Genomic DNA, 23,817 nt, shown 5'->3' with positions numbered 1-23,817 from the left:
GCGGCTGCCGCTGCCCGGCGCCGGCGGGGCAGAGCGGAGCGGAGCGGGGCGGGCGGGTTTGCGGCGCGGCCAGCCGCGCTGCCGTCCTCTCAGCGGTGGCGGCCGGCGGTCTGGCCCTGGGCGCGCTGCGCGGTCCGGGTGGCAGCGAGATGGAGACCCAGGAGGGAGAGGACCGCACCCCGCTGCTGAAGGAGTCCCAGCCCGGCACGGGTGAGAGGAGGAGCGGGGAGGCGTTGCCATGGAGCCGCAGGGCCCGGGCCGGGAGCGTCCCTGAGGGGAGCCGGGCCCTGCCGTGCCGCGGCCGTTGCCCTGTGAGGGTGAGGGCCGGCCCGGGTCCCGCGGCGGCCGGGCCCCTCTCCGCCGCCTCGGGGGCTTCGCTTCCCGCCCCGCGCCGTGAGGCGGCGTTCGATCGTGGGGGACGCGGCGGTGTCGGGGAGGGTTCGGTTAAAGACGGCCCTGAGTCCTGACGGGGATGGCGGGGGGCTCCGTCCTCGGCACGGGGGTGTGTGTGTGTGGGGGGAACAGGGGTGCAGCCCTGTCGCGGAATTGGGCTGTAAATACCCGCCCTTGGCTTGGTGTCTCGTCAGTGAGGGACGAGTGGGGGTAATTCCAGCTTAAACGTTAATGACGGCTGGGGTCCTGCGAGGTGAGGGCGGGATTTCGCTTTAGGACAGAATTTGAGCAAGACTGATTGCTCGTTCTGGAAGTATGGAGAGGAAGGAAGGTGGAAGAAGGCACGAAGGTAGCTAATTATAGGGGAGGAGCGTCGTTGTGGGATCAGGGCTTAACAACAGAGCTAAGGTGTTTAGGGGGTTGTCTTGTTTTGTTTCCCAGAACGTAAAAACTATGAAGAATAAAGTAAGATTTTAAGTTTCTTCCCTATGCCACCCCAAAATACTCCAACCTGCTTGGGAGATGTGTAGCAGCAGCAAGAGGGGCTGCTAACAAAATGACTTAAAAGTGCCACAAGGAGAGAAGTTTGAGTTCAAGTCTGTTATTAAAGCAATACGTTGTTAAGTTTGCACAATGCATCGTGCTCCAGCTGAGGTGGTTCACCTCACCCACCAGGAAAAATACAGCAGCAGAGCAACTTCCTTTAACTGCAGTGCAACTTGCAGCACAGACCTATTTTCTTAACTGCAATTTAAGAATCTCCTTCAGTTATACAGACCTATTTTCTTAACTGCAATTTAAGAATCTCGTTCAGTTATAGCTACAGTATTATAAAACATGCCCCTGAAATCAGAATTAACTGTAGATGTAGGACCCAAGACTACCAATCAAGGTAAGACCTTGAACATCATGGTTAGCTGCCTTAAACTTTAGGGGGGTGAATGTCTGTGTCTCTTTGATTATAGCGATCTCCTGAAGAGGTGGGTGACTGAAATGCGTCTGGAATCTTCTCGAATCTTCTGTTCTGTTAGCCTGATCTAATATTCTCAGGTATTGCAAATGCACTTCGTGGAAAGACAGGGAAGCGATAATTTCAGCAGCCATTTGTTTCAGACTGGCAGATATACATGTTTATTAGATTTTTAGGATAAACTATTTATAGTTGAAAAAAATCTGACATAGTGAACTTGAGTTCTTGCACATCTGTTTTGTGGAGCTTGCTCTCCAGAGAAGATGTATACCAGTAAGAAGCTTCCAGGGGAAGAGTAATGGATGTTCCAGTTAATCTGCATTTCCAAGCAAGGGTTACATCATCAGTGTGATGCTCAGCCTTCTGTTATTATTGTTTAACCCCAGCAAATACAGGCAATGGGAAGTTTAAATAGCTTTACCTGTAATTGTATTCATTGTTATAAATTATATGACTATACATTTTCTACTTAAGCCAAATTGCTTTTTAAACAACAATAAAGGACAACAAAGCTGTTTGACTAGTTTTTGTGCAGTAAGCACTTCCTGCTCTTGATGCCTATTGTTTTTAAAGTAAGCAATAAAATTTTGGCTACTCACCTTCATGTAATTTAAAAATCAGATATGACTTTTTCAAATGCTGCCGAGGCAAGACTGGCAATTACTGCAGGTCTGGAAGGTGCTTTGCGTATTTGTACAGTAGCCTCACTTATTCTCATTTACTAAATGAACATAGCAAATACAGCCTCTCTGTGCCATTTTGACAACTTGTGCAGCCATAATGAACTTCACATAAAGTTGGTCAGGGTTAGAGACTTCAAAAATGGGAAAGTTCTGCTACTTCTGCTACTATGAAAAATACAGTCTTGCAGGAATGCTCTGCCAGTGCTCCCACTGAAAAAGACAAAATTGCATAGGTGTATTCCTTGTTTCAAGGAAGTTACGGGGAAGGGGAGAGTCTTTAGATAGTTTGTCCACAGGGCATGCTTTTTTGCTGCTTACTGCAGATCACAGAATCCAGTCAAGAGACATACTGCAGTAGCAAATGAAGCTCCAGTCAATCCTGTTGTTCACAGATACACTTGTTGTATTCATCATTTGAATTCTGAATAGTCACAGAAAGATGAGATCACTGTAGACCAATGTAATATCTGTAGGTGCTGATCCTCAACCCTCCCAGAGTTTCAGACATCCAGGTTATAAAATTTTCAGTTAGCACCATAGTTTCCTCACGGGGGGGGGGGGGGAAACTCCGCCCCCTAACTATTTGTAAATTCAGCAGATTCTTCAAGTAGTTTCTCAACAATTTGACATTTCTGCTCATGTTTGTTTAACCATTCCCAGTTCGTAAAGAGTATCTGCAGAGCTGTAAACTATATTTTGTATAGATACAAAATTTATTGCCACTGCTGATGTGCTGGCCAAGTTACAGCTCAACCCTGATCTGAATCTCCTGGTGCTGATGAAGGATCTCTGCCAAGTGCTGTGTACTACTGTAGAAGAGAATCAGTAACTGTGTTACAGTGCAAAGTCTGATACCTGGGTTTAAACAGCTGACAGTCAACTTAATGCCACCACACAGGTTGTATGCTGAATCTAAGACTCATTTGCCTTTGTCAACTTCATTGTTGTATGGTGACTACAAGAAGAGGGGTGTACTGGGCAACTGGGAAACTTGCTGTTTCACAGTGCCACTGTGGTGTTTGCCGTTCCCCTTTCTGCTAGCTTTCTCTGTTTGGCAGCTGTCAGCAAATGCATATTCTTTTATAAGCAAACTTGGAGAAGGAAAACTTGTCCTAGAAAACAGTCTGGAATCTCAATGACTGTTCTTTAACGCTACTTTAAGAGTCTCTGGTTTTTTGCACCGTTTTCATGTATATGACAGGCTTCCCACTAATCTTGGGGGTTTTTTTTAGTGTGAAGTTCTACTTTGAATAAATATTACTATATTTTGGCAAGGACTATTGAAACCATGTTTCTAAATCCATTTCCGCAGACCATATGCCACACTTCCACTGCAACCCCTACACTTGTGCAGGTAGCTACCAGTTGTCTAAACCAGAATCACATTTGTTTTGCACATCAGTAGAAAAGTGGGCTCCCCCCCCCATCCACCCTCAGCCTCTACCCCTATTGAATACACCCCTTAAGACTAGAACAATTGCCTTGTTTACTTGCCTATTTTTTTCTTACCCATAAATTTCTGAGTTTATTAGTAAAAAGTGCTTATCAGTTGTTCTTACTTTGTTAGGTTCTGTTAAAATAAAAATTTTTCCTTTACTCTCGTTTCAGTCCCTGCATGCTGCTCAGCTCGCTACAATCTAGCTCTACTGGCCTTTTTTGGGTTCTTCCTTCTGTATGCCTTACGTGTGAACCTAAGCGTTGCTTTGGTGGATATGGTAGAACCTAACATAAGCTTAGCAAAGAATACAACTTCCAATGTGTGTCCAGAGCATTCCTCCACCATAAATGTTCCTCGCAACACAACGGTGAGGTCTCAAACGTGTTGTCCTGTAATATGGCATGTAAAAGTGTTTTTAACAGAAGTTTGTGATTGATGACTCATGGTTAGGTGGCAAGAGAACAGGCTGCTTTTTACCAGATGGCCTTTTCAGTGGTTCTTTTAAAGCTATTCTGAAAAATAATAGCCTTAAATGACTAGCTAATTTAGAAGTGCTGTGCTCAAGGTCAGTTTTTTTATGTACATCCTTTCTGTGCTCTTCCTTACAAATTGGCTAATCTGACCTCATAGATCTACTATGACTCACTGTTTTATATGCCAGTGATCAACTGTTACTGTCATATCTGCGTCAAAGCTCACATCAGTATCCATATTTGCCTGTTCTTTGTACAGTTTCAATGGCATGAAATTTCATTACAAAATATTTTTCTCCTCACTTCTTTGATCTCTTTCCCAGATCGTGATTCTTGTCTTTATATCCTTTATCTCTGACTTCCCTTCCAGTAATCCTTAAAATCACATTTCTTAACTGAACTGTTGGATATGAAAAAATGATTTAAAAAACCAAAACAAAACACCAACTTTGTGAATTTGGACTTGCATAGATCTCATCTTATAATTGAAGTTTATTACTGAGCACTCTTGCTGTCTTCCTGCCTTCATTTTGTTTGCTTGTTTAGAGGTCATTTATTATTTATCACGAGCAAATTATAACTGTGAACTTTATGGGAGGAAGATTCTATCTCATCACTTCTGTGAAATGTATGCTGCTCATTTAGATGATTATAAATTGGGCTTTTGGAAGTGATCCTAAATTTCAAAATCACTTTATTGGGCAACAGCTCATGTCTTCTTGCTGACTTCCTTTATAGCTTCAGGCTCTTTATCTCGATCATCTTTGCTTTTATTACTTTGTCTGCTAAACTCATCTTCCCTCTGTTGTGCTTATCCCATTATTCCACCTACCCTTGTGAGTCCTGTCCTTGGTTGCTCTCTCTTTATATTAAATTTAAGCATCTGCATCTCCATGTTTGCTTTTCTGTCAATAAATTTTCAGCAGGAAAAGCCATTTTCTAGAGCACGATGATGTCCACACTGTGATACAGAAGTGGGATTCACACTCATGCAGACTACGTAGTCTGTACCTTTGTCACCTAACCCAAGTTACTTAGACCCCAGATATGTCTGGACAGGCTGTAAACTCCCTGAATTAGCTTTCAACACAAGTTTGATTGCAGTATAGATGTGTGTAGAGGAAGGAGACCATGAAAGATTTGTAATTTAGGTGTAAAGGACTAAATGATGGATCAAAGTTACATAAAATACGGTCAGAGAAACTGCTATTTTGAACTTACTGTATTTTGGGTTTGTTTTTTTTTTTTTCTCCTCTTTTTAGGGGGAAAAGTATTCTTGGGATGCTGATACTCAGGGATGGATCCTTGGTTCTTTTTTCTATGGCTATATCATTACTCAGATTCCAGGAGGATATATCGCAAGCAAAATTGGAGGGAAGCTATTGCTGGGGTTTGGCGTCTTTGGTACCTCTGTATTCACCTTGCTTACTCCCTTAGCTGCAAATTTGGGGGTTGGCTACCTCATAGCTGTCAGAGCCTTGGAAGGACTGGGAGAGGTAATGCTTTTTCCCTATGTAACTTGAAAATGTATCTGAATAATTTATTAATAAATTGTAGTGATTAGACCCTGTGGGTATCGGTATGCCGGAGTAGTATATGGATTGTTTCATTCTGAGTAGCTTAGTTTTAATTTTTTTTAATAATTAAAAAGTTAGCCCTATATTTTAGCCTAAGCTTTTCGAATAAGAAAAAGGTTTTATTTCTAAGGACACTTGAGACAAAACTAGAGTTATCCCTTCTCATTTGTTAGAAACAAGGAGGTCAGAACAGTATTGTTTGTATTCTTGCAGCTTTTCCAGTATATACAGAAACAAAGGCAGGAGAAATTAATTCTGCCTCCTTACTCTCATGCCTTGCACAGTTTTTAAAGTAGTTTCTTGCTAAACAAGAACCCTAACTACTGCTTTTTAATGAAATATGCTTTGAAACATGCAAAATTAAAGGGAGGTCTGAAATTGTTGCATTTCAACAGAACGAAATGTTGTTTTCTAGGGTGTTACCTTCCCGGCTATGCATTCGATGTGGTCTTCTTGGGCTCCTCCACTGGAACGCAGCAAGCTCCTTAGTATTTCATATGCAGGTGAGAAATTCCCACGCTGATAATGGGATTATACATTTTTACTGCAGTAACAGGGAGGATTGACTTAAATCAAAGGGATTTATATTCTAAATTTTAATCAGCATTTAATCTGGAAAGAGTAACATTGAATTAAATCTTGCTTTGCGTTCATTATCTTCATTTTTTCATGGCTTTTGTAACCCTGAGAAAAGGTATTGATCTGCAACTAAGTATAAACTTCAGTCTAACTTTGGTATATGGTGGCAAAGAGTTACTGTGAAGCTGATTAATAGAAGATACTGTGAGTAAAGGAGATCTAGTATTAGGAACAAAAAAGCTGGGGCAGAATCGCAGGATAGAGGTGGTTGGTTGGTTTTGGTTGTTTTTTTTTTTAAAGTGTTTCATGAGGAACTCGAAGAAAATGTCCAAGGTATTGCTGCAAGAGCTTCTCATCAGACTCCAATACTCCCTGACCAGATTCTCTTACTCTACGTGTGGAAGGTGTGATGTTTGATATCAGATTTACTTGTTTGACGATGTTTGATTTTACACAAGATTTTTGATTTAGCAGAGTGATACAAAATATACTGAACGCACAGTTCAAATGTAAGTTAACACTTAGCAAAATACAGCAATTGCAGTACACATTTGCATTACTGGTCACTAATATGCTCACCGTCATGACGCTGGGAATCCCCAGTTGCCAGGAAGGAATATGTGGGTTGAAGGCAGCACAAGTCTGTTGTTCTCTTAGAAATTCTGTTGTTAGTTGTTTAGTTTTTATACCTTATGTTGGGCTGAGCCACGTGTTCACTCCCCTGGTGCTGGTCTGGCTAACTCAGGGAGACAGTCACACTTTTAATGAACTTGGAGAGAAACATTTACACCACCATCTGATCCACTCAACTGACTTAGCTGTTTATCTAAAACAAAGGCCACTCTCTGGTCCCCTTTGTGTTGAGATAAAGTCAGCTTTCTTTGCAAGAGCTGTGGTCAGTCACACCCTGCATTATTCCCTGATCTTCATTGACACATTGTTCTTGCCCATCTCCACTGAGCCTTCATCTGTTTTAGGGGTTTACTGGTCAGTCACATTGCTAAATGCAGTATTAGTGGGGCAGGTGAAAAATGTAGCTTTCTAAATTTACTAGTCAAAATTGATATTATTTCTTTGAGGATGACAAATTTTGAATTCACTTAATGAAGTAATGGTTTGGTTTACTCACTCTTGTTAATAATAATTCTGTTACAGCTTTTTTATTTGACCTGGGCATCATCAAGAGGACAGGGCTATACTATGTAAACTGTGGCTACAGTTTCTCAAGCAGCTAAGCCAGTCTAGCGGCTCACTTGTACCAACAGGAATGAAGCCTTAATCCTTTCTTCCTCACATTTTCTCACTTCCCTCTTAGCCAAGTGTCTCATTCCTTCCTTTGTGCTATTTCAGGCACTCATCAGACCCTTCCATGAGCCACTTTAACACACCCAATGCAGCAGAAAGCTTTTCTCTCTTTTTTTAAAATCTGTTTTCTGCCTTATTAGTGAATTAAATCTGCTTTAAAAGAATTCTTCATGTGGGAGCCAGCATACAAGTTAAGCAGAGAGCACAGGGTTGGGATCTGCTTTAAAAGAATTCTTCATGTGGGAGCCAGCATACAAGTTAAGCAGAGAGCACAGGCTTGGGACTGACATCTACTGCATTTAGCAGTTGGGGGCTTTTAAACTGTCCTTTTGTGTCTCGTGAAAGCATATGCTGCTGTACTAGTGAGAAGAAGCTGTGGCCTTGAACAGCCAATTGTTAGCAGTCGTGGATGGATAAGGCATCTTGCATAAACTTAGCAGAGTGCTTCCTTTTCCCCCCATTTTCATGGCTGGCAGTCATGTGGTCTGTGGTTTATTTAATCATGATCATGTTGATTTTCTAAGAGAACATATGATTGAGGTTATATGTAGTTGTTATTCTGATTTATATTTTGCATGGTGTATGTGGTTTTGTTGTTTGTGGTTGAAACTTTCTGCCTCAAATAAAAATTATTGTTTCCATGAAGGTGGAATCTAGGCAGCCAGCATATCAACATGATCTAATGTTTTCTGAGTTGAGACTGGGTTTGGAGAAGTGATTGTATAAATAACATTAAGAGACAAGGTCTACTATTTATCACCAGTAGAGTTCCAAAGTATGTAAATAATATGGGTTGGGCTTCTAGTTTAGATTTGGGGGGGGGGGGTGTGTGTGTAACCTGCCATCCTTGCAAAATGTATATTGAATTATAAACTCAGGAATGGTTCTTTTCTGCTCTTTTGGCTTGTATCTGAATTGGAATGTGCTCATCTTTCCCTTCTTCCTTGCCTGATCCTACACCCTGTCGAATTAAGGGACCATGGGATTTGAACCTGCTGGTTATATGAATGCCTTCTGGCTCTTGTTTCTAGCGTTCCTGTTTCTGTGGAGCTAGTAGGAGTTACGAGAAATGCAAACTGATTATATCAAGTCAGAATATTATCCTGCCCCCAAGTCTTTAATTATACTGTGATGAGCTCTCTCTTGTTTTGCAGCAATGGCAGTTGTCTAATTTGCATTGTTTTGGATGTACTAGAGCCATCACTTTATTGGAGATGAATGTGCCAAGAATGCCTGTCTTGGATAGCTTTTTGCTTGTAATTTTGGATGCTTAGGGCTTTGTGGCTCTGTTTACTTGAAGCTGCTGAAGCAGCTTACTGTGTCTGTGTTTCTTTAAGGGGGAATGACAGCCCTCTAGTGGTGGTGACAAATCTTTTCTGCATGATTTATTACAGAAAAATAAAATAAAATAACTGTGAAATGCCACTAAGTTTAAAGGGTCTGTGGGAGATCTAGTTATTGTTTTACCACTTTGTTTTCGTTTCTTCTGGTAGGTGCGCAGCTGGGAACTGTTGTCTCTCTGCCACTCTCTGGTTTAATTTGCTATTATATGAACTGGGTTTACGTGTTTTACATATTTGGTAAGTTTTTTTATATTATTAAAAGTGAAATCCATATTCTTTTTGAAAAGCATGGTACATTATAAAACTTATTTTGAGTTTTAAAAACGTGTTTGATATGTAGGGTTGCTATTCTATTCCTCCTTGGAAATTAGAGATATTTAAAGCTAAGTAGATTCCTGTGTGTGGCTATGTAAGCCTTGCTTTCAGTGAGCAAAGCTGTCTCGGAGTTGGACAAAAGCTGGTACAAGTCCAATGCTCTTAACTCTCCCGCCACTTGGAATCAACAGGCTGAAATTTCTTACTTGAAGTGTGAAATTGAGTTAATAACTTTAATCCCAGGAACAAACTTCTACTCTGAATGAAAGAACATGCGAAAAGTTACTGCTGCTTTAAATGGCAACTGTGTGGAAAATCTCTCTAGCAGTCACAGGAACCCTGAAGGAATGCCCAAAATGCAAGGCATAGCATGTTTACTGTGAGTTATCTTCTAGAAGCTCAAACACAGAAAATATTTTCTAACAGCATGTCATAGATCTAACTGATGCTTTTTATAGGTCTGTTTACATGTCTGAGCTGTTTCGTATTCTGCATGGGGAAGGGAGAATTGGAATAAAAGACAAGAGTTATGCTTTTCTCAGCAAAACCACCTCCAATGTTTGTATAAACAAAAAGGGTTCAAAACAAAGAATTGGACAAAGTGAAATAAGTTACAGTGTTATAGTTATATAAAAGTACAGTTGATTTGCACCGACTATTGAGAAGTTCCCTTTTTCAAATGACAGTTCTGGGGTTTGGCTTAAAAAAGAAAAGAAGGATTGGTACATCAGTTAGGCTGTATGTAGGGCTATTCTGTGTATGTGCACAAAGTATTTTTTGTGATTAAACTTAATGTGAGTTTTTATTTCCTCTGGGTAAGCCATATCCTTTGTGGCTGTTCCATGTGACTGACAAAAATACAACACGTATGTGTATGCAACTTTCTTGCTGTATGAGGCAATTCCAAGTGGAATTAAAAAAAAAAAACAAAACAAAACACCAAACCCACAAAAAACCACTTTCCTGCTTAGTCTTCTTTATTGTTTATTACGTCTAAATGTGCATTTTTAAGCCACTTCAGGGAACTACTGTTGGTAAGTAGATAGAAAAATAATGTTCATTAAAATTATATTAGAATATTTGGAAAAAAACTTCTAACTAAATCATCTGAGAGTGTTATTCACTTAATATAATTGCTTATGTTTTTATTTCTATATCTTCACCCATCTTTTCTCAATGATAGGTGCACTTGGCGTATTATGGTTCTTCTTCTGGATGTGGTTGGTTAGTGATACACCAGAAACTCACAGGAGCATTTCACATGCTGAAAGAGAATATATACTGTCTTCTCTAAAAGATCAGGTACAGCACTTTAATATAGTCATACTTACTTAAGTAAGAACATAAACCACAAATATTGTCATTAGCATCATGCTCTGTGATTTCTAGAAAAACATCCTTAATCTAAGATAGAGGCAGAATTAAAAATATAATGCAGTTGTATAAGTGAGAAACAATCAGTAATCAAACAAAGCATTTATAATAATGCCTTTTGTCACAGATGTTATTGCGGTGCTTTTTAAATAAAAAGCTCAAGTCTATCACTTCTCTTTAAACTAGATCCAGACCTGTATAATGTCTTTAAGCTTTGCAATACAACATTTTACAACTTTTTTTTCAATGTGTCTTCTAGAGTAAGAAAGAGATTACTGTTTGCGGAGAAAACATTTTGAAAATGCTAATGAGACAGTTCCTAAAGTGTGCCTAAGAGTTTATTCCTGTGACTGGGGATATGTATTTGTAACCTGTGAAGCTGGCTGAGGGACCAAAGTTAGTATCTAGGATTGAGTAGGAAAAATTCAGCTGAACAAACACGTGATGGGTGACTTTAAATATTTAATCATTTATAGTAAAAGCAGGAGGCAACACATCTCAACAAGGGAAGGCATACTTTTTGAAATTTTGATTACAAAATGTAACAGTAATTGGTTTACTTTGCAATAGTAAACAACAGAGCAGTAACATGCATTAGTATTCCTTCAGTGAGAACTGAACACAGTAATTCATTCATTGCTGATGATGTGCATCTGTCCACTGAGACTCATTTTGTGCCCATCAGAATGAATGATCAGCATAGATTCGGGTAGGATCAAAACATTGTATTTAGTAAATGTTCATATCAATGTCCTGATCACTCTTTCTCTTCCTTTTTTCTCTGCCTCATGCTTGCTAGCTTTCTACACAGAAATCTGTTCCCTGGAGACCTATACTGGAGTCCCTTCCACTCTGGGCTATCGTTGTGGCTCACTTCTCTTATAACTGGACTTTCTATACGCTTCTTACACTCTTGCCCACATACATGAAGGAGATCCTGCGGTTTGATGCACAGGAGGTGAGATAAATAAAAATATAGTCACTTCTGAACTAAAGAAATGAAACAACAGAGATCTTCCCTGCTGTTTAGAGTAGAGGAACCTGCTTAAGAACCTTGGAATGTAATGATTGGACAAATGGCGTTTCTGAAAGTATTTTAAGCGGTGGGGAGCTTCAGTCTACTTGGATCCCTTTCCGAATTATCACTTTTTTTCCTTTCCTCAATGAGCAGCAGAGGTAAAATACCTTTTTTTAGCAAGGTAAGTAGGATGAAACAAAACCATAGACTTGAAAAGCACTATATCTGGACCTTAAGGAAATTTTTTAAAATTTAATTATTTATCAGGGAAAAATTAGGGGGGGGGGGGGAGGTGGAACATTCTTATTGATAGGAATTACTTGACTGTACTGATCTTTCTTTAATGAGAAAGTTCTGGTGATAGCATAGTTTACCTGGAGAAGCTGGTACAGCCCAAGTAAAAACGTGCTCAGAAATTTCAAGAAGTTTGGCATAGCCTTTTCCTGATTTAACATATGAGACTGGTTTAGAGCAAACTGAAGATGTATGCCATGCAAGAAGAAGGTGATGCTAGAAATCTTGGGAGGACAAGTTGTGGACTCTCAGTGTTAGAAGAGAAGGTTGCAGCAGGGCAAGCTGCAGAATGGCTGGAAAAAATAGCTAAAGTTGCTGGTTGGGTTTCTTATTATGCATCTTGAGGGAATAACTACGTAAACATCTATGAAAGTCATTTGCTACCACAGCCCTCAATTGCATGTGTTTTGTAAAACACTGTTGCATTAAAGACTAACAGGTTCTGCTGTGAAGTGGTTTCCTATGTCTCTGAGCTATGTTTCTTCTTTTTAGAGTGCTCAGAGTACTGACTGTTGTGAACATTTAAAAAAAGAACAACCAACAAGCCTGCAAAGTAGTGCTGGACTAACTTTGTTGCCAGGCATTTAGATGGAAATTGCATTACTGTTTAAAATATTATACAGTTGCTACTGTATAGTCTACCAGTTTCCATCCTATATTAAAGGGATTGGTTAAAAATAATGCTGTGTCTTTGAACAGTGCTTCAAAAGAAGTTGTTTTTTTATTACTGAGACTATCTTCTGTTTTTAAAAATTTTACTTACTGCTTTTGAAGGCTGAGCATTGAAACACAACAGGCAGCATGTTTGAGTGCTGATAGAGTGGATTTCGGGTGGGGATGTGTTTCCAGTCTCATTTCAAATTAAATTTCCTAGGGAAGCTTTCATTTCTTTGACAAATATACATTTTATAATAGTGTATAAACATTAGAGTATTTCTATCCAATAGCTATCCAAATACCTCTTTTTCATCACAGATTAAGTCAAATTATAGCTCTGTTATCAGTAATTACCCATAATTGGTAATTGGTATGGAAGGGCTGTGAACTTATGCAGTTTAGTAGTACCTTTTGCTTCCCCTCATCAGAAAAACATGCAGAATCAGGCAGAAGTCTCTAAACAGCTCTTGTTTAAAGTAATGGGAATTAACAAGTTACTTTAGTGTAAGTAATGTCAGGTCCTGAATAATATCTTTGCTTTGGGATCATAGGATGTCCAGCCTGGATCTGACGAAGGTCCTAGTTCTGTATCTTGTCTCTGATTACAGCCAGCATCAGATGTTTCAGCAGATAGATACCGGATAATGTAATGTTGAAGAGTTATAGTAGTACAAAACCCTGAGATTCCATGTAGCTTTCAAAATTCTGAATAATACATCTTCCACTTACTTTAGTAACTCACACAGTAGTCTGTCCTACTTGAAATTGGTGTTTCTGGAAACTTGCACGATCAGGTTGATGTCCACAAGATACCTTCATGTATAGTTTTCTTTTTCCTGAACCCAGTTTCAGATTTAAATCTTTAAGTTTTTGGTCTGGCTGCATTGGTAGTTATGGATTAAGTCTTGCAATGGAGAGTTTATACATTGGTAACTTTAAAATGGTTTGCTTTTTCTATGCCTAGGTTTCTTTCTTATGGTAATACCAACAATAGTTATGTGGACGGATTGTTTTGATGCCTCTGGTTCAGTCTCTGTTAATGCTCCAGCACAAGTGATTTTTTCAGCATACTGAATTGTCATTTCAGTGTTTTAACTCTTGTTTTTTTTAATCTCCTTAACAGAATGGTTTTTTGTCTGCCCTACCTTATTTTGGCTGCTGGTTATGTATAATCCTGTCTGGGCAAATTGCTGATTATTTACGGGAAAAACGGAACTTGTCCACTGTTTGTGTTCGCAAATGTTTTACCCTAATAGGTAGGTACAAGTATCATCTCTGTTTGGAACATACCATAATATCCATCTGGGAAAAATGAAGGGTTTGAGAGAGTCGTGTGACATTCTGCTGTGAGATTAGGCAGGATTGTGCATGGCTTGAGAGGAGCAGCTGTATTTGTACATTAATTTGTGAAGAGTCAATCCTATCTTTTTCCCTAAAATAGTAGGCCCATTGTGTAAGAGACTGATAAGAGATTGCTGGAAGCTTTGTTTAGGTCAAGATACATAATTCTTATAAGCAAACTGATTAAATAAATAGTCAGGCAGATTCACCATTAAAGTGGAGATAATAGCTTGACAGAATGATACCTTGGGAGTGGCTTTCTTACATTGGGACAGGATATTGTTCTGCATGAGCCTATTCCCAGCCCTGCTGTTCAGTGTTTTGTTTATTTAAGACTTAAGTAACTGAATAGGAATACACTTGCAAAATTTACAGTTGCTACCAGGGTAGGAAGACCAAATAGAATCCAAAAGGCTCTTGACTAGTTGGGAGGTGATCTGAAATCAGCAAGAGATCAACAAGATCAGGTTTTTAATGAATACAGGTAAAGGCTGTATTAAGGAAGGAGAAGTTGATTGTTGATTAAAAGACGGGGCAGGGGAAAGAAGGGGAAAAAAAAAAGGTTAGGCACAGGATCCACAGAAGTTGCAGCCTGCTTGATGTATGCCCATCCTTGCTGCCTTCTCATTTCTGCTGATTCAATTGCTTTCTTTAAACCAGCTCTTATAATAGACTCTCAAGCATTTTTTTATTTTAAGCCTACACCGTTTTGGTGATCTAGTTGACTGCAGGGCCTCACACCCAAGTATGTACAACTGAGGGGGAAACATGCTGTTGTCTTAGGAAAAGCAGGACTGTTAGGTTGGCTTCATCAACAAAAAAGAATGTACTTGGAGCTGTTTACAGACATCATGATGGGGTCATATAAATGGGCTCTGGTACTGGGAAATGGGTACCAAAGTTGACTGCAGACAGGAAGAAGCATGCACTGGCTCATGATGGCTTGCTAAGCTGTTTCCAGTACCTGATGTAGCTTCTCTAAAGCTAGCCTGGGTTCTCTAAATGGTATAGCAGGCTCCAGTACAGATACACCAGTCATTCAGGTCTTGTAAATGTGAAATAAAACTCATTCTAGAAGGTGCCTGCAGGAGAAATATGCATATATATATATACACACACATATGTATGTATTTGTACAAACCCTTCCAACTGTACTTTACTACGATCTGCAGAAGTCAGTGTTTGTTCCTGAAACCTGGAGAGTTACATGGGGATAATTTTTTTGCAGTGCACTGTTCACCTACCAGTGTCAGTGTGGCTTCTATTATTTTTATAACAATAAATAAAATTAATTTTTGAAGTCACTTTTAGTATCTGTTGATTTTTGTTAAGTTTTTTTATCTAGTTGAAGTTTGTTCTTTGAAGCTAGAGTGGGATTTTTCTGGTCTGGTTACTGTTGCCAGCACAGGTTTGCAACCCATCTGTTCTTCCTTACAGGCCCACTGTAATGCATGTAGTGCAGTGCTGGATTCTGTACACTAGGGGGTGGTGGAAGTTGTATGGAAAATCTATACACAGCATAGAGCCTCTTAATGTTCCTCATGTTAAAAGTCCATTGATTCTAAGATTTTTTGTCTTAAAGGAATGATTGGACCTGCAGTGTTCTTAGTAGCAGCTGGATTCATAGGCTGCAACTATGCACTGGCTGTTGCATTTGTGACCATATCAACAACACTAGGAGGATTTTGTACATCTGGCTACAGCATCAACCATCTGGACATAGCACCTTCGTAAGTATTGCTGAAGCTATTGTTAGTGCACGTGATACATTTATGACCGCTTGGTTTTTTTTGTATTGCTGGGGTGCCTGGGAGATTTAGCTATGGATCATGTGCTGTACAGACCTGGAATGTAAACGCCGACAGTGACTCAGGTTTACAGTTTTAAGCATTGTATTTGCAAAAAGTTCAAGTTTCGCGGATTATACAAACAACAGTTTAGAATAATTCCATTTTTGATCCTGCAGTAATAAATGATCTAATTCCTGTGATTATATTTACTAGATTTTTGTCCTAATTGATTCATGATCAATTCATGATGCAATCTGGGGTATTGTGGGGCCATTATACAACTTCTGTTTCAAGCTTAGCTTTGCAGAACTACAACAGTTAGTTTCCTAAAAATGTAAAACATTGGCTTGGAGTTGGAGTTATTTATTTTATGTCTATGTCTCTGTGTTTAAAAATACAAAACATAAGCATTGATGTCCAAAGGCATTACTACTGTAAGTTTCTTAATGGCAGGACTTGGATATCTGTGCAGTTTTGATTTGCCTCCTTTTCTTTGTGCATCACAAATTAGTCTTTGTGTCATTGTTGTAATATTCCCCTGCACAGGACCTTTTCTTCGCTCAGTGCACAGGGTAGATCCTGCTCTAGAAATGGCAGAGTGTTGTATAGAGAGGGAGACTGGCATTCTTTCCTAAGCCCTCTACCTCATAGCTGTAGTAGCTGCAGAGAACATAATGGCTAAGGCAGGGCATTACAGGAGAAAAGAAGGGTCATGTTTAAGGTAGCTGAACATTGCTCTTGGGAATTCAGTCCTTTCAGTGCCCTGTCACAGAGTTTGCATGTGGTAAGTCAGTTGGATCAGACTCTAGTGTGATCATCTGTGAGGACCATGTTCATACCTTCTGGCTCGAGGAATCTGGACTTCTAAGAGTTCTGTAGTTATGAAGAGTGATGGGAACTTCTTGAGGCTGGTTCAGACTGACATAATAAGTAAAGAGAGTCTGCAGCAGCTGGAGTCCAAACTTAAAACATCTCAGCTGAGAGGCTAATGTTGGATCCAGTGAGATTAATTGAGGCCTAGCCGATTTATTGCTTGTTTTCGTATGCCTCTTCGAACTATTAAGTTCTGCTTTGCAAAAATGGTATTACTCAGAGTGCAGACAGAAGTCAGTGGAACTGTGCTTTGAATAAATGAACAATGCTGTTAAATACTCTTAAAATGAGATCCTGATGATCTCAAATCAAGCATCCAGTAGGCACATACATTCTTGGCCTATGTTTTCGTTTCATGTTGTCATCTCCATCTCTCAAGAGTGTTGTGAAAATAAACTAGTATCGTGAAGAGTTCTTCTGGGAAGTGTATGGGATGATTAAAATTCTACTTGCAACAGCTGAATAGTACACAGAAGGTAAGGCTTGGGTCCATGCATTGAGCAAGTGAAGTGAAACAAAATATTAAATGGTGCTCATTAAGTGAGTACAATTCATCCTGTCCACTGAGTGCAACAGAGCTGTCACAGGAAGAAGGAAATCACACAACTGCAGCGTGTGCCTCCGTGAGGCATATGCACAAGGAACTTCTGTATGCAGGTGATGGCTGAGGTTTCCAGAGCTAGGATGTTGTGTGTATTGAGAGATAATTCACTTTGCATTTCTAATGTGTTTATTTCAAGGGTGAATTTCTATATGACAGTATACAGAGTATTTTAGGTGTTGAAAAAAATCATGTGGCATGACGCTGATATTAGCAGGCTTAATTAGACTCACCATGTGAACTGCTGCTGATCCCTCTGACCAAATCCCACTCTATTCTTCCTACCGTCGACAAAGTCCTGCTTTTATTCCCATTGTGTTTAAACCATACAAGTTTCTCTAGCCCTTCTTTCCTATCAGGCTGAAGGGAGCATACTGATTATGAGTGCAGGAGGGGCAGGTGCCTTGCTGATAGTTCAGGAACTTTGGCCCAGCATTGCCCCTCGAGACAAATGGCTGTATGTATAGGAAAACTTTCCTGGATGGGAACATGGTCAGGGTAGATGCTGTTTTACTGAAATCAGCCATTCTCTAAATGGAGACAGAGAAGGAAAAGGGCATGTCCTTGTAACAAAGGTCTTAAAAAAATAATTTCTTCAAATACAGAAATACAGAAACATCTAAGATGAGAGGGAAAAGAAGCCTTTTTTTTCCCCTTTTTGTGACTGTCTGAACTTCGTTGGATGAAATGGCCAAGGCAGAATTCACAATTTCAAGGAAATGTTTGACATAATTGTAGAAATCTGAAAATGGGGTCTGCATAAAACTGTGAAGGAAACCTCTGTTAAGAGTTTACCCAGAGCTCAATTTTTTTTTAATTTACTGAAAGATATTAGAATAACCAAAAGTGATTCAAAACAGTTTCAAAATGCTCTTACATGCCCATTTTAATTGGTTAAAAGTATGCTGACTAGAATAGCAAAGGGTCCCTTGTTGCTACTAAAACTTGCATTATACCAAAGAAATAATTATTATATTCACAGGAAAAAGTGAATGAAAATACTGATACTGAGGGAAAAACAATATTTGCTATGTGGTTTTGGTTTCCAACATGTATTTATTATGCCATTAGTGTATTGAATTGGGGGGGTTGGGGACGGGAGGGAGACAAGATTGTTCTTGTGGGGAAAATGCATTCTATTCTAGCTCTTTAAATCTACTTCAATATGTTGCCATGATTGCAATTTTTAGTATTGCTGTTACCATGAGCCCTCATAATATTCCTGTGGCTCTGTTATACACTAAACACTTCACATATCTTTTTTTTTTCCACTCTTGATTTTACTACTTAACTGCTCTGCAAGTTGATTTCTATTTGGTTATCCCCACTGTGCCATAAGAACCTGACCAACAGCTTACTATTAGTCTTGCTCTACAGACACATCACTTTTTGCTTTCCCGTTTCATATGGGAGTCTCCGCTGTGCTGAGGGAGTGGCATAGCAGTTATCTGCATCAAACAGCGAGCGTTATCAAGAATGCAACCTATGTCAGAAACACTGGGCATAACCAGAGGCATTTAGCTGGCAATTGATTGCCAAAGATCTTTGGTGACCAGGGAAACTATTAAACTATGTTTTGTTTTGAAAGTGTGTGTTAGCAGTATTGTAGTGCTTAAACATTTTGAAGACAAAATGCGTTTATTTCTACTTAAAGGCTTTAAATGGAGTTTTGCTATGTGTGCTTATCTGCCTAAGGGAAACTTTTACACTTTCACATTCAGCTTCATAAAAGCTTATTAATTCTTAAACACTTTCTGAGATAAGAAGACTACATGCTATATTTGTAAGAAATAAGGATTGTTTTAATTAAGGCATTGGAGCTCAGTCTAGAATATATTGCCATGCTTTAAGCTGACGTGTTGACTTTCAAGAAAAAATCAACTAGTAGCCTAGATAATTGATTCTCTTTCTCAGGAAGAAACACGTTTCTTGAATATTGTTGGACTGGATACACATATCACAATCTTTTGTAACAATGCTGTATGGTTGAATTCTCCTGTTTCAGTAAATAAAATGTCAAAGCTATGCATCTCTCTTTAGAGATTAAATTATATTTCTGTTATGTTAAAATTGGTGAGGACATAATTTCACTCTGCTAAACAACCTAAAATGATCACTGGGAGATACTCCTATGGTAAACTGTGACTATTAGTATTTTGTATGATTCTTCAGCCAGCAAATCCACCTTGAAAATCTGGACTGCGGGGATCCGTGCTCTCGTGGTTGGAAGGTTGAGCTGTGCTGTAGAATGTCTAGCTCTTATTTCTTTTCAGTGTCTCTCACAAGTCTGCACTTGTGGTATGATCTTTTGGTATTGCAACACTCCTGTGAGAAAGATCTTTAATTGCCTAGAGATGAGGTGCTGAGACTCAGATATTAAGCAAGTTACCACCTTTTCCCAGCAAGTTTTCATGGCCATCGGTGCACATGCGTGCACCTGTGTGTGATAGAGCAACACGTTCATGGAGCAGGAAGCCTCAGAATAGAGCTGCAGGAATGGCAACCAGCAGAACTGGTTAAGTCAGATCCATTTCCCATTGGCTTTGACCTTGAAGGGAAGGACTGCCGCAGTGCTCTGAACTCAGGTCTTTGGAACATACACTCTGTAGTGTAAGCGGGGCTATCCGTCCGAACTGGTGATATTGCCTTCTTGGCAGACACTTTTTAGTAATGATACCTGAACCAACTCTTACTGTTGCCAAACAGCACTCTGTCGTACTCCATGTTGTCTTTCTACTTCAAGGAGTGCAGTGTTTCTTTTCTAACTTCTCTGATGGATCCATTCTAGACAGTTCGGTTGTGACTTCGCAAAGGGGATGTGGGTTTCGATTATGGAACCCTGAGCAAAGCCATGAGTAATTTATGTTACCTAAACTAATCTCTGGAAAATAGAGACATATAGAATCATTTGGGTTGGAAAGGACCTTTAAGAACATCAAGTCCAACTGTTAACCGAACACTGCCAAGTCCACCACTACACCATGTCCCTAAAAATGTATGTACGAACTTGTCAGTGAGTTGTTACTAGAATGAAAACAAGCCATTCTCACTGGAATATTTCTGTTTTAATTTGTCTGTGTGATCAAGATGAGGCCTATGTGATCAGGTTAGGCAAAATTGTTTCCATGACTGATAAGCAGGATAAGTTAATAAGCAACATGAATAATTGCTCTTGCAGGTATGCTGGAATTCTTCTTGGGATCACAAATTCTTTTGCTACTATCCCAGGAATGGTGGGGCCAGTTATTGCGAAGAACCTCACTCATAATGTAAGTCTGCTTACCATTTTTTTCAGTTGTTATATTTTTATCTCCATTGAATGGAAATTCTGTCTTCTCAAGTCTGCAGTCATTAAATGAAATCTGGGTTATACAAGTAAGTTGCACTGTTCCGTTGCTGTGAGCGACTTAATTCCTAGCCTTTATTCTTCGGATTCTGATCAGGAAAATAGAGGTAAAATCAAAGGCCTGTGTAGGACTTTAAAATTTTAGTGACTCACCCCTTATGTTCTCTAGGAATAAAATGAAAGTGTTTTTATCACAGTAAAACTCTGCTAAAATGCCAACTAAATGAGAGAGTTGTGGTATTATTTTAGCAAATTAATACAAGTTCTTACTTGTTTTTTTTTAAATCAGTCTCATGTGAGATGTTGAGTTATAAGGTCAGCATTTGTCAGATGAGTGAGAAACTAGATTGAAATGTGTGGGTTTTATAATGCATCCCTCTGTATGTATGTTACCGGATTAGGACATTTTAAGCTGTGCTAATTTCACAAGACACCTAATTTGAACCAGTGTTAGATTTGTCTTCCAAGATGGTTTAGTCAAAGGGTGATTTGGAATAGAAGAAGGGAGCAAGGAGTTGTTTGATTTTTGGTTTGTTTTGGAGGTTTTTTTTGAATCAACTATATGAATTATTCTAAAATCTTTTAAGAAAGGAAGATGGGAGGAGTAAGTTTATTGATACAGTTGAATTTTTGGAGTTGGTGATCATTCCAGTGATTTCCTTAAAAATAATATGGAAATATTAATTAATACATAAATCCAAACAAAAGAATTCTTCCAGACATCTTAACAAATGGGGTTTTCTTTTTGTTTGGTTTAGGGGTTTTTTCCCCCATACTAATGCACTGTTCTGGTATAATTCTGTTTTTGTAGTAAAACCATTTACAGGTTTGTTACAGTAGTCATCTGGAAGTTTAAAAAAAAAAAAAAAAGAAAAGAAAAGAAAAAAGCTTTACGACATCTACAGATATTACTTCTTCATTTGAAAAGACAAGAAGAAGAAAAACCCCAAAACCAAACAAACCACAGCTCTTTGCTACCCATGTCTTAAGGACTTTCTTAAATACCAGAGTTTAGAGGATTCCTCTTGAAATCTGAGTAAAGATAGCTACCTTGTTTGGGCTAAAATGCTTATAATTCTAGAATATCCACATAGTTGTCATTAAGAATAGCTTACTGCATAGTGCAGAGCACTTCAGCTCTTGGATCACCTGACTTGAAAGCAAGGTAGTGTTCCCCCTTACAGTAACATTCTCTGTGAGTTTGCGTAGCCTTTGTGCAAATGTGAATTTTGATATGAAAGTTCTGCATCTCGGATGATAGACTGATCCAGATAGTCTAATGCAATTCTGATAGGACTATCTGTCTAAGCTGTATTATTAACTGAAGTTGACTATACTGGTGATTTGATCTTTTATGTTTATAATGCTTTTATATTGGTATGAAATCATGCTGAATAGCATTTACATTTAAATAGGCAAGGTATGTAGCGTTGGTTTTAAAATTACTTTTTTCTTGAGTGTGGAGCTGCAAATTGACTGCATTTTTTTTCCCCCCTTTTGACAGAATACTGTGGGAGAATGGCAGACTGTTTTCTATATTGCTGCTTCTATTAATCTGTTTGGAGCAATTTTCTTTGCATTATTTGCAAGTGGAGAAGTTCAGGACTGGGCAGTCAGTGGATATCACCTGCATAGAAACTGAAGGAGGTGTTGAAATACCAAAGCTGTGCTGAATCCCAATGTGCTAGAATTATGTGACCAGAAAAGTGCCTTCCCTACTGATGCCTAGGAGTCTTCAGAGCTTTTCAGTTAAACAATTTTATCTGTATATCTTTTGTACTGAAAATCATTTGACAGCATATGTGTGCTATTTCCTAACAAGAAACTACTTGGATTAAATATAACAGTTTCATGCTAGGACTTGATATCAAATATATGATCAGAGACAACATTTTAAATCGGTGTGCTAGGCTCCAATTCTTTCCAGTTTTTAATTAATATTTTCTGAATTAACTTGTAGGCAGATGTTTGTTGATACTGAAATGAGAGGAAAAAGCAAAGTGATTATGTAGCACTGTAAGGAGGAATGGCATGCAAAGAATTGTACCCAAAAAAGCGTTTTGACTTCCATGATGAGATTGATAGGTTTTTTGCTGTTTAAAAGTCTAGAAGAGCTCTAGTTTTCTACAATCTTTTATAATGCTTTTATTTTGTCGGTGTTTTAATTGATGTCTAAGAAATGCACACATGATTTTATTCTATTTTACGCACAAGTTTAAAATATATAAACATTCCCTGTTTCATGAATACAGCTTCACAAGTGATACAGAGCAATGAGGAAGTAAAATGTACCATTGTGACTGACAGAATAAGCCATGTGTTACTGTTCTCTGTCGTGCAGGTTTTTTTACATAGGCTTCATTTTTATTCATCTGTGCAAAGAAGAAGCAGTGCAACTCTGTGGTTTAAGTCTAGGCAGCGTGCAAGAGTGAACTAGAAATAGAGTATCTGCATGCTTACCTTAAAATAACTTCCAGTCTGGCAGTTCATTTTTTGTTTCTTTAAATCAATGCAGTGGAATTCTTTCCTCTTGCATGTGGATATATTTGTCCACTTGTCCGTGTAAATGCAATAAAATAAGGCCAGTGTAGGGAATAATGAGGAAAATCAGTTCTCTTCTCTAACAGCCTTGTTTGTTAGTCACATAAAAGTAGAGGAAAAAAGAATTAGTGCAATCATAACCTGATGCTGTTAGTCTCCTGTCAACATAGAATTTCACACTCAAGAGCATCCTTTGCACAACATGCAATTAAATGCCACACAGTAGGATTAAATGAAGTCTATGAAAACAGTGGCCTTGTTAAGAACAAATGGCTGAATAATCTTGTAGTCACAAAGCAAAGGAAAATTCCTGTGCCAAAGATTCCTGGATTGGAGCAATTAGGTAAAAAAAAGAAAAATCACTGGGCTCTGGGTTTTTCATTTACCACCAATCCAAAAGAAAAGCCCAGTACTAAAGCTGCTCCAGTGGAGCCTACCTTCCTTCATTTCTAGGAAATGGCATCTGCCTCTTCTTTTTAGCTTTAAGAGCCATTTTGTTTTGACCTTCCTTGAAGTGTCATGTTCTCTGATGGTAGAACTGTGTTTAAATCTGTGTTTGTGTCTGCAGCATTTCCACAATAAACGGTGTGAAGTTCAGATTAAATTAGTAGCTGCTCAGTGGGACTATGTTAAAGCAATATTGTGTCTTCAGTGTTTCCACAATAAATAGAACGAATATTTACATGTGCATCTGTTGTTGAAAATTACTATCTCCCTGAAGTTAGAACACCATTCTGAAAGTATGCTGAACAAGATTGGTAAGTGGATTAAGGGATGGTTAATATTTTCCTGGAAAATTACCTGCTTCGGAAGTTTCTTGTCTAGCTTTACAGGTAAGTACTATCTTCCACCTGACACTGCATGAAAAGAAAGAATTTCAGTTTGTATTTACAGAAATTTGTACTC

General features: G+C 38.9%; 1 protein-coding gene across 2 annotated transcripts; it reads left to right on the top strand.

Annotated features, from left to right (window-relative positions):
- On the top strand, positions 1-23,599 carry SLC17A5 (solute carrier family 17 member 5). 2 transcript variants are annotated; one of them, XM_075046452.1, is made up of 11 exons: positions 1-210; positions 3,655-3,851; positions 5,220-5,453; positions 5,950-6,037; positions 8,912-8,998; positions 10,260-10,378; positions 11,250-11,408; positions 13,543-13,675; positions 15,343-15,490; positions 20,203-20,293; positions 21,875-23,599. In XM_075046452.1, exons 1-11 carry the CDS (start codon positions 150-152, stop codon positions 22,010-22,012), a joined length of 1,455 nt encoding a protein of 484 aa, XP_074902553.1. In that variant the 5' UTR covers positions 1-149; the 3' UTR covers positions 22,013-23,599. The 2 variants fall into 2 exon arrangements, with proteins under 2 accessions (XP_074902553.1, XP_074902554.1); XM_075046453.1 differs by lacking the exon at positions 1-210 and adding an exon at positions 1,436-1,443.
- Positions 23,600-23,817: the final 218 nt, after the last annotated feature.

The sequence above is a fragment of the Buteo buteo genome, chromosome 15, assembly GCF_964188355.1.
Source record: "Buteo buteo chromosome 15, bButBut1.hap1.1, whole genome shotgun sequence".
NCBI classification, from domain to species: domain Eukaryota; kingdom Metazoa; phylum Chordata; class Aves; order Accipitriformes; family Accipitridae; genus Buteo; species Buteo buteo.
This window is presented reverse-complemented; position numbering and strand designations above follow the sequence as displayed.